This window comes from Hesperophylax consimilis, chromosome 27 (assembly GCF_061612785.1).
Source record: "Hesperophylax consimilis isolate HC1 chromosome 27, BYU_Hcon_1.0, whole genome shotgun sequence".
Lineage (NCBI taxonomy): Eukaryota > Metazoa > Arthropoda > Insecta > Trichoptera > Limnephilidae > Hesperophylax > Hesperophylax consimilis.
Window position 1 is genome coordinate 21042219 of NC_142862.1, and position 12122 is coordinate 21054340.

At 36.2% G+C, this 12122-nt stretch overlaps 1 protein-coding gene across 2 annotated transcripts in view; it reads right to left on the bottom strand.

Moving 5' to 3' along the window:
- The window catches only part of Snx6 (sorting nexin 6), a 41973-nt gene that overhangs the window by 3805 nt on the left and 26046 nt on the right, over positions 1-12122 (bottom strand). The window contains exons 5-11 of one of the 2 annotated variants that reach the window (XM_089648151.1): positions 5792-5960; positions 5253-5412; positions 4861-4976; positions 3958-4067; positions 2962-3034; positions 2822-2839; positions 439-548 (exon numbers count right to left, since the gene is read on the bottom strand). In XM_089648151.1, the coding sequence (XP_089504277.1) occupies positions 439-548; positions 2822-2839; positions 2962-3034; positions 3958-4067; positions 4861-4976; positions 5253-5412; positions 5792-5960 (756 nt within the window). The remainder of the gene's footprint in view (positions 1-438; positions 549-2821; positions 2840-2961; positions 3035-3957; positions 4068-4860; positions 4977-5252; positions 5413-5791; positions 5961-12122) is intronic. The other variant, XM_089648152.1, reaches the window with a different exon arrangement.

The window sequence follows — 12122 nt, forward strand, 5'->3', positions numbered from 1 at the left end:
AACCGATGATGCCTCGACCATAGTTCGCACAAGAATGATGACGTCACGTTTTCAAATTTCACTTGAGGCCATACGCGAGCACAGCCGGCTCCAATGGAACCGGTATGGGGAGTGGGGATAATACGCTTTTAATCACTTAGGGCAGGTCTACTAATATTCATATGTCTATGGGTTCCCTAATGAAAAGATTTCATGCTTAACCTCTGGTATGCCAGCGGAGCCCATCGGATACAGAAGATTTGAACCAGTTGTGCATCGGCTAATCCTTAGGTCCTTCTTCCACAGGGATACGAATGAAAACATGGTAAAAAATACCTCACTCGACCTAGTTTATAAACATGCATTTTTCAAAAATTCTCTTACCAATGTTTCGTGAGTGCACAATTTTTGTCTTTTATCAAACCTCATTTTACCTGTACTAATAAATGGTTAGTTTACCTTTTCCTGAAGGCCTGAACCCTCCGTGCGCGGAAGTCGAGGAGTTCTTCTCTTCCTCGAGCTGACATGGCCTCGAACCTGCTGCAGGCCGCCGTCTGGGCTTGCTCCGCCTGACAAATAAATAACGTTATATGTTATGTACCATTAAAAAAAACTTTTGTAAACTAGTTCCAGCGAGAGTTCCTACCGATGTCATTGACGTTCGTCGTCTTCCTACTCATGCGTCTTGTTTGAAAACGAAAAAGATAGAAGATACTAGAACGATGACGTCACATACATCCTCTCGCTGGGACTATTATACTGCGCAACGTGCTGTAGTGAAAAAAAGGCAACAAGACTTTTCTGTACACAATATAATTAATGTTTAGTTCGACCACTGAAAAGAAAAGCCGATAGAAGTGTGTAGTGTACAAGTCTGCAAGCCCGAAATAAGGGATATTTTATTTTACTTCTGAGATGAGTGAGATTTATCAAACATTTACAAATATCGAAAATCTTTCTTGAACAGATAAACAATTTCATTGAGTAAATCTGGTTTCCAAGAAACTGGTCATCTTATATAGAATTGGCAGATTCTTCAATAGTGAACAGCTGCTAACCCTGTACAAATTTGGGAGCCACCTCTGGACTGGAGCCCCACAATACTTGATAAACCTACTTGATTCCGTGCAAAGTCTGTCTGATTGCCGTTGCGGGCATGCTCAGTCTGTGGTACAGGTATTTTAACGGAGCCCTCTCTAAGGAGCATTAATTCACAGTTAATGTTCGCTTCATTGGAACAAGCTACAAGCAGTAAATCTGTTTTTCCTCTTTCATATAGTTGTTTCTTCGACATTGGCTCCTATGTGGAACAAGCTACCAGCAGTAAATCTGTTTTTCCTCTTTCATATAATTCGGGCCTCTTCGAGAACAGCATTAATAAATTCCTACTTTAACCCGGAGGCTGCCGTGCGCATCTATGTTTGATTCAAGATTCCGGGCCCTCGCTGCCGCGCGCAATCTTACGTGATTTTAATTTCATCTTGCGATATCTCGGAACTTTCTGTATAGATGGCGCAAAACTCAGGCTTAAAAAATAATTTGAACCTTTATCTAGCGACATCTCTACACAGATGTGACAAATGATTTTGTTTATATTATGAAAGACCTCGTCAAACTGAAGACTACAATATTTCCCCTCTCAGTGTTTGAATTCCCCGCGCGCGCGTAGTTGTGTTAGTGTATCACGTGGTTCCTTCTTATCTCGACGGTTCGCGAATACTTAGAATCTGCAACGAATCGTGGTTCTAACGTTATTATTTTAACAAATTTTTTATTAAGTGGTCATATTTTTAGTGCAAATAAGTTTTGTGGTAATCAACATGTTTTGTTTTTTTAAATGAAATAAGTTGTTATATCCGCCTTTCGAGTGAAAAAGTAATAATATACATTTTATTTTAATTATCTGTGTTTAGAAACTAATTATTGTGTTAATTTGTCGTTTTTCCTAATATTTTTTTTTGTGAAACACCATTACGTCTGCTTTCAAAAGAGGTTGTAAACATCAAAACAATCCAAGCCATACAGAGCCTGCCATGTTTGTGCGAATACAAAACTTAAACAAAGGCGCAGAAAAATGGCTCGATATGTGTTCCCAGTGTAATGCGGCATTGTGTATTCATTCTTGTTTTAAAGTCTACCATTCGAATAAAAACTATTAACATAAATAATACGATAAGAAACTGTAAATAAAAGTTTAATAAATAATTAAGTTTAAAACAATAATATAATCACAATTGTATCGTGAGAAATTTAATGGTGAGCCGTTGCAGATGTCCCACTTCGGAGACGTGAATACTGATATTACTATAGTATGTCTGTATGTGTTGGTGAGATTACTGATTTGATAATGGCGGCGGGTCGAAGTTTGTTGATGTTTCATAGATAGTTTTTATTCGTCAAATAATGCATCAATTCATAAAGATATCTTGTTTAGACTTTTCAAAAGTGTAACGTAAACAAGTTTTTTTTTGTTTTGGTAATAATTTACAATCTCTAAGTGCTGAGGATAATAAATAATGAGGCAATGTAAAATATTCTAAAAATCCTTGGCGTGGGAGTATCTGTCTTGTGTTTACTTCCGGGCAGCAAAAGGGTTAAACCCGCCTCACAATACTGCCTAACCGGGTGGCAAACATAGTTCCCCTGTCTTACTGTACGGATAGAGCGCGCTTGTGAGGTGTAACATAAAATAATTTTGCTGTTTAAATTGGCTTGACGGGTCAACGAGTCTCTCAAGGTTTTGTGTGAATTGGTGACAACAGTTTTCTTTATCAAATCAGTGGTAGAACACACTGCCATTTTATTTTTAAAATACAATAATATGTGAATTCAAATTACATACCTCTTGAACTTCCAAAGGCTAGCGATGAACAAGCAGACAAAATTAAATATACAGGTTAGTGTTTTTCCTTACATATTATTTAAATTGTTTTATTATAAGTTAAGTTGATATGATTCCGAATGAGAATTAGTCAGACTTACAGCATGGACATCCTTGTTCTTAGCTCTGGCCTTCTCCAGGCTGCGATTGGCAGCCTCGTATGTCTGAAGGCATCTGGAATATTTAAACAACATCAAGCGAACAAAATATATTTAGTATGCCAGGAGCAATTTTTAAGGTTAAAAATTCCATAAAATCATGGTGAGAAAAGTTTGGTGAGCAATGAGCAAATTCACGGTGGATTTCTTGACTTACTAATGGTTAAAACATGTAACAATAACATAAAACAAAATAGGAACTAAAACGATACTTTAAGGCGATGCACTACGTAGTAATGCAAAATCATGTGTTTTTGGTTTGAAAATTTGGTCGCCTAGAAATGTTTCAGATGCTTTAATTAAATACTGCGAGTAGATTACATCTTGGCCTTTGAAATAATCGAGTATTTTTTAGATAAGTTTTTTTATAAGCCCAGAAAAAAATAATGTATAAGGCCTATGAAAACTGCTTTAAAGTTCAAAATCTCCTACTTACGAACCCATTTTCGGTTATGGTTTTATTGTATAATGTGGCAAATTAAGTTATTTATAAAATGATCGAAAAACATTAAAATATTTGTGCCTGAACATCCACAGAATAAAATAAAAGGCACTTTTTGGCCATGTTTTTTTCTTGCATAAATCAAAACAGGTGGATGGTGTTATGCGGGAATTTAAGCCTTATCGCCATCTACGTAAGGTGTGTTATTGATAGCGGCTCGATTCAAAATATTACACGACGTAGTGCATCGCCTTAAGACACATCACTAAAGCTATATTACGTACGCTACTATAATTTTTAGGATTCAGCAAAGTGCAGTTATAGATTACACTTCTATAAATGGAGACAGTAAATATATCAATAGTACACCCAAGCTTGTTGCCCAGATCATGATTGTGTCCGTGTTGCAGAAAAATATTTTGTCTTGTGTTTAATAGTGGTGACAATGGCAGGGCTGTCAATTGATAATGAGTGCGTGATATAATGTGATGTTTTACCTCAATCTTCTGACGAGGAGACATTTAGCCGCATGAGAGTCTCGTTGGTAGTACCGGAAGGTGTCGGCAAGCTTCAAGTCTTGATCCGTCGCTACTCTGCCCTCGATTTTCTGTACGATTTAGTCAAATCATTAAACACTCAGAACATTAGAACGTCAAAAGACGTAAATATGATAATAGCAGTCAAGACATTAGAACGTCTTTTCACGTAAACACGCGAGATTTTACAAAAATTGATTTATTTCCATCACTAGTATACGGATTCCCATGATTTAAAAAACAGAGTATCGATAATGAATAACGCTACGCGTCTGTATTTAAGAATATCTATGGAACGTAGAGGTGCATTATCTAAGCCGATTGAAACTGTCAAGATGTTCGTTAATAATTTAATGCGTTTCTAAATAATTTATTAAATATATTTTAGTTTGGACGGTTAATATTTTGAGGTGACTAATAGTTTTTAAATATATTTTTTCAATATATAAAGTGTTATTTCTTTATACTACTCAGAAAAAAGTACATTTTTCAAGGCTTTGAAATAATGGTAAGCGATTTTTACATATTTTTGACGTTTTCATAAAATGTATATTTAGAAACGCAAATATTTACGTATAACAACACAATGCGATAGTGGATTTCATAATCTTTCCAAAACATTTTTTAGAATGAGGCTACGTTTCCCAAAACGTGAGTTATGAAGCTCTTAGTAAAACTCGTAAATAACACAAAAATTATCACGTTCTGACAGTTCTCAAAGGGACACATAATAAATAAAATTCTATGTCTGAGAGGTTAATGATTATAATCAAACAGTTTTTGAAATGGAATAAAAAAAAATACTACAGTAAACTACGTAAATGTCAAAATAGATGACAGTATAATTAAATTTTTAGTACTCACGCGGCATTTCTCAAAGGTTTCCGAGACCTTAGTAAGGAATCTCTCCATGGGCGGCTGCTCCAGGGTGGCTTGGTGCAGGATACAGCTAGACAACTTGATGTAGGAGTCAGCCACCTCTGGACAATGAGACAAAGAGAAAAAAGAGTCAGACGTTTTATTTTATTTACGTAGTACAGAAAACATTATATATTTGAAAAATAAAATACTTTGACTGTCTAAGAATATCAATAGCATTTCACTCTCGATTCTCCCTAACAAAGAGGACATCATGTTCTTATTCGGAATGCTTTGAAGATTAGTGGTGGTAATTTGCCAGTGTAAGGCTAGTTCCATTAGTTTATTAATGGAAATGTTGCGTTTCCAAATGGCATAGATAGGTAAAGACGGCGTACCTTTGTGTTTGCTGGTCATCTTGTCGGACCTCTGGGTGGCTTCCTTGAGGTGGTTGTTGTACTCCGACAGGAAGCCCATCTCCTGCTCAAAGAAGTCGTTGACATCCCGCACCGTGGCGCTGAGGTACAGCTCGTCCGTTGTGTTTCCAAATGACTTTACCTGCAACACAGATCAAATTGCAAACATTAGAAGGTGTACCAATCTACCCATTCTGGAAGAGTTAGGAATCTAAAGTAGGCTACGAAATATCTGCCTATAACATCACCTAAGATAATTTTGGCACATCGCTTGCCAAACTGACACCTAACACCTTGAGAAGCTCATCCGTCACCTTGGGAAGCAGAGGACTCTCACCTATGCACTGGACTGATCATTAATCACAGGTGTCCGCAGCTCTTCATTATAATTCAGGACCGTGAGGAGTCGAAGAGCCTGGTTTATCAGTGCAATTGGATTGGGATCACAATTCTCGCCAAATGAGGTAATAAAACAATATGGAGTAGCCGTGTTACTGGCATATGAAGTATGAAAGACTCACGAATCCACCGAGGATGTCCATCTTCCGCTTGGGCTTGGCGCACAGGTCCTGATCGTACTCCAGGAACACACGCAGGTGACTGTCCTTGCGGAACATGGGGTGTGCAGCCAGACGCGTCAGGAACACCTCGTGCATGGCCACCGTCTTCTTGAACGTGGCCAGATATTCGCTGGAATATAAACATTACATTATTTAATTCAAATGGAAACTCAGTAAAGCAATATCTCCTTTAGTGACTCCCGACCAGTGGCGGCCGCTGCCCTAAAAAGGTGGTGGTTCACTGACAATCCAAAATAAAAACAAAATGACAAAAAGATTATGGGTAAAAATAATTATTCCACCTACCTTATTTGTAGATAAGGTCTATTCTACGTTGTTTGTGAAGAGCAAAAACTTCTATCACTTTTGAAGTGAAATTTGGGATTGTTTGCAAAAATTTTTTTTCAATACTAAGTACAGATAAAGCATTCAAACGGTCTTGACTCATCGTGTTTCGCAAGAACAAACTGTTATTATTTCTTATAAAGTTACAAATTAAAAGGATTAAGTACATTATTTAGTTTGATCAAATTACTAGATAAATCAATACCAAAACAATGACAATAATTACGTCACGGTTCGCGATAACGACGCTAGCTGATCTGTGATCTATTGTCCACTATCGATGAAGTTTGTTTATCGAAGAATGTATTCGTGTAACCTCGGGTCAAGGTTCATCGATCGGTAATCTTCGGCAATGATCGGGTTATGTCGGCGGCGTGTGTCACACGAGAATCAGCTAATTCCTGGTACAAATGGCTAGATTGACGCGCGTCCAGTGTTTTATAAAATACATACAAAAACGTATTTTCGTCCGTTTGCAAATCTGTGCACACGGCGGATCCGAGCGCCGCGCAGAGGCCATACTATATACTTGGAGAGATTATAATCGCTCTCCCTGATAATATTCATTGCATTGTATTGCTAAGTAATATTTTTAAATGATTTTTATTGATTTTATAGTCTTAAGTAAGATATTATAAATTAATTTTAGCCATTACAATTTAGATAGTGATGCACACGAACGCACTATGCGACCAGCCGCCACTGCTCCCGACACTCCTTTGGCTTGCAAGCTTTAATAAAATCTTATTCATTTCCTCGTGATAAAATTGCATTATAACATAGATAATGAAATATACAGACCTGCCCTTGAACAAATCAATATGCGCGGGGCGCTTGGTGGGCTGCATTATAAGTTTCCAAGCCATCAACAACACAATATGATTACTTATAATATAACTATTAGTTCTGTTAACAGTAGAAGACCTCGCGTCCAAGAAAGTATCTTTCTGATTTTCTCTTATTTAATAAATCAAATCAAAATTTCTTCTGAAATCATAAGATTTGTAAGTAGGTACTTAATTAATAAACTAATATTAAGCCTTCAAACAAGAGACTTTAGTTGCGGCAACTATTTCATAATATAAATACAAACACACTAAAATATCACTTATGTATGGGTAGTAGGTACTTGGATAAAATATCGCAGTATGTGTATAATTTGAATTCGGAACGGTCTCCGAAGACTTTAATATAATCATTCAACAATAAACGTAACAATAATCGCAGTGACAGCAGTTCGTGTTTACACTTTGCTCTTGCAAAAAAACTAAAAAAAACCTCCGAATTCGTGTGCAAACAGTATTTATATGGAAAATTTAAGTGCCAAAAAAGTTTATTTGATAAAACAGTAATAAAATAATACTATTCTAGCGGATTCTAAACATTTTTATCGAAAGTTTTTAAAACAACCTAAGATTGTGTGTTTGTTCTCATTGAAATGTCCATCCCACCGATGCCTGATGAATGCTGCCATCGGCGTAAAAAAAGAATGCTAGATAAGATGACGTCCCCATCACAAAAAAAGGCCTCGGGAATGATTTCTCCAGTGGTTGAAGATGAGGAATCTGACGGAGCATCGGACTATTCCGACGTGTCTGAAAATGAGAGTGAAATCCCAGTGTCCTCAGTCCAGATACTGAACGACACTGAAGCAAGTCTAAGAGCACTCCAAGATGTCCTTGCTGAAAAGCAGTCAAGAGTCTCAAAGGATCAACAACTGCGGATAAGCGCATATGTATCCGCTGTATTCAGATCAGTTTCACAGCTGTTATTGGAACGAGAGGGCTTCAAAGCTGATCTGGCAACAGTCAATGCCAAATTAATAGTGGCAAAGGGAGAGATCGCGATTGAAAAAGCAGAAAACCAACACAGGTTAGAAAAAATATTGCAGTTGGAGTCAGATCTAGGACCAGTGATGCGTAGAGTAGCCGATGCCACGGAAGCAAGCCTATCGTTTGCCGATATTGTGAAAAATGGCCCACAGAAGATGATACCATCAATCAACCGCTCAGGACTTAACGTTGGGACCCCCAAACCTGCTGTATGCATCTTCCCAAAGCTGGATTCTACAAAAGATAGCGACGATACGAAACAGCTACTAAAAGATACATTACGACCATCAGAACTTGGAATCCGTGTGACGGGCATTAGGAGTATCAGAAACAAAGGTGTTGTAATCCATACTGCAACACAAGAAGATCAGGATAAAATACTGAAAACCCCATGTCTAGCAAACTCGGACACTCTAAGCGCTCGATTACCAACAAAACGGCTTCCAAGGGTGATTTTCTTCAACGTTCCTCGTGACCTAACGGACGAGTGCTTCCTAAAAAATGCCTTAGCAGGAGCCCAGGACAAAGCAGGCCTAGATTTCGCAGTAAAAAGTTGCAAGCTAAGTCACCTTGCTGGCGCTCGAACTGGATCAACTTGCCACCGGGTCTTCGAGGTTCCTGCCCACATTCGTCACGTGCTGGTGGAGCAAGGGAAAGTCTTTGTGGACTGGAATGTGTGCCGTGTTCGTGACTTCATTGGACTTACAGTGTGCTCCAAGTGCCAAATGATCGGACATTCCTTCAAGTTTTGCAAGGACCAGCAAAGATGTGGACACTGCGCAGGCGAAGGTCACGCCCGGATAAACTGCCCAAAAGCCGCCGCCGAGCCTGTCTGCGCCACCTGTACAAGATTTGGGAAGCCCGCTGCACATCCGACTGGAGACAAGGACTCCTGCCCGGCCTACAAGGCTGCCCTTGCCAAGGACTTTGCAACTATTGATTATGGCGTCTAATTACATTGAAGAAGATGACGAGGTAGATTACGAAAATACTCATAATTTCTGTGATTGGCTAAAGTTTCATAGCAACTACAATATGGAAAATATTAATATTGTTCAGTTGAATGTTAGATCGATTTATAAATACTGGGATACTTTGAATGTCTACTTAAATACTTGTTGGAAGCATATTCATGTGTTAATGTTATGTGAAACGGCTATAACACCGAATCTTGTCTGTCTGTATAATATTCCTGGATTTAATTGTTACAACTATTGCCGAACTAAAAAATCTGGAGGAGGTATATTGCTATATGTTCGAAATGAATTCACATTTCAACAGAAAACAATAGAAACAAATCATTTTGAATGTGTGCTTGGCTCTATGACACTTCCAAACAAGAGTATTTTAAACATCATAGCAATATACCGCCCCCCCAACTCTAGCCAACCACAATTTCTTAATGAAATATCTGCCATTCTGCATACTATAAGCCCCAAAGAAAATGTTTTACTTATAGGAGATATTAATCTAGACTTGTTAAATTGTCAAAACCCTATTATTATGGCATATGAAAATATAATGTCGGATAATTATTTAATCAAATGTATTTGTGACGTAACTAGAGAAGCAGTTTTAGCAGGAAAAGTTACTCGTACTTGTTTAGACCACATATTTGTCCGATTTAACAGTGGATGTAAACAAAGCGATTCTCTTTCCTCGTGTGTATGTAATAATATTACTATAGCGGATCACTTTTTAACTGCAGTTAATATTAAATATAGTGCAAGGAAAGAAGCCCCAGAACACGGGGAAAGAATTTCGTTTTTATCGCAAAACAAAATCGACAAAAACATTCATAATTTTAAGTGGCACTCCTTGCTTGAGGAACAAGATTGCAATATACTATATAGTAAAATTAAAAACAACTTTAAGAATTTGTATGAACAGAGTAAAATCGTTATGAATTATAAACCCAAAAAAAGACCTCTGTCAATAAAACCTTGGATAACTTCTAATATCTTAGAAAACATTAAAAAAAAGATTCATTGTACAGAAGGTGGAAGAATTTTCCTAGCAATCAATTCTTTGAATTGGAATATAAAACTTTCAGAAATAAGGTGACAAAAGAAATTATTAAATGTAAGTCTACCTTTTTTAACAATAAATTCAAAAATTATTTTGGAAATACAAAAAAAACTTGGGATGAAATAAATAAATTATTAGGACGCAAGTCCAAAAGTAGTTGTGACGAAATAATCTCGAAATATATGTTAAATACGAATAATGAAGAAACCGTAGCAGATAAGTTTGTTGAATATTTTACAAATAGTGTTAACTCTATGATACATAAATGTGATTATTTAGCATCGACCGTCAGGCCGAATGAAGTGCAACATAGTATGTACCTACCCAGAGCTACCTGCCAAGAAATCAATATTATTGTTAGCAAATTAAACAATTCAAAGTCACCAGGGATTGACAACATTCGAATGTTTGACATTAAGACACATATTAATATTTTAGGGCCTGTTATAACACACTTTATCAATTTAATTTTATCGCAAGCAGTAATACCAGATGAACTAAAAAGTAGCATCATTAGGCCAATTTACAAAGGGGGCAAACATACAGATATTCAAAATTATAGGCCAATAAGCATATTGCCAGCCCTAGAAAAAATACTTGAAAAATACATTTCCATAAAACTTAATAAATATCTAGAATCTTTCTCTTTGTTGGATCCCAACCAATATGGATTTCAAAAGAAAAAAAGTACGGAAATGCTGCTTCAGGAATTTTCAAATCACATAAATTATGAATTAAATCTAAAAAAACAAGTTTTGGTTTTATTCATAGATAACTCTAAGGCATTTGATACCATTGATACAAATAAACTATTGGAAACACTGGAGGCAATAGGAATTAGAGGAAAGCTGCTAGTTTTATTAAAAAATTTACTAACTGATCGACAAATAAGAGTAAAAATTCTTAAAAAATTTAGCAAAAGAAAATATATCTCAACAGGTGTTGCACAGGGGTCAATTCTAGGGCCAACCCTTTATATTATTTATGTCTCAATTATGAGAAAATTGTTTTCATTTGTTAAACATTTTGTATATGCAGACGATACGGCGCTCGTAATATCGCACGAAGATCTGGTTACTGCAATGAACCTTATGCAACATGATTTTATTGCCCTACTGAAATGGTCGCATGATGCAGGCCTCTTTATAAACGCCAAAAAAACTAAAATTATGCACATCAGATCTCCACACGCCAGATGTAATGTAATTCCTTCATTATATACACACACATTTGACTGCATACATAAAAATGTTGCACAGCCCTGTTCATGTGAAACCATTGATTTTGTCAAAAGTTATGTATATTTGGGTGTTACTATTGACTGCTACATGAAATGGGATGTACAAATTGCTAATGTTTGTAAACGTCTACGAGCTATTGTGGGTAGGATTTATAAAATAAAATATTTCGTGCCTATAAGTACTTTAAAGTTAATCTACTTATCTCTGGCTGAATCCACTATACGTTATGGAATTACTTCTTGGGGACATTCTTGTAAAACTAATATAAGCTATATACAAACATTACAAAACTCCATTATAAAATTGTTAATCCATAAATATGACAATCAACACAGAAGTAACATTAAATTAATATACAAGTCTCTGAATATTTTACCTGTCAGAGGATTATTGTTTTATAATATTGTAAGTCAACATGTTATATTGTCTGATTCATTGTATAGGGAAAGAGTTTGCCATAAACATAACACAAGATTCACTCAAAATGAAGGACTGGTAGTTCCGAAATGTACTAATAAATATGGTGAAAGAACTTTAAACTATATAGTACCCAAAATGTTTAACTTATTACCAATGACAATTAAAAATAATAACATGTATACTGCTAATGTTAAATATAATCTAAGGAAATGGTTATTGGATAATAATGATCTATACTGATGCCCCTGAAATGGAATTCATATTCTTAGAAAATGGAAAAACAATTATTTTGTAATACCTGACTACCTACCTCTATTTATGAAACTATTGATGTACTTGTTGATAATACTAATTTGTTCATACATTTATTTTTACTTGCTTATTTTATAAGGCTTTTATGTTTTATGTTGATAATACTAATTTGTT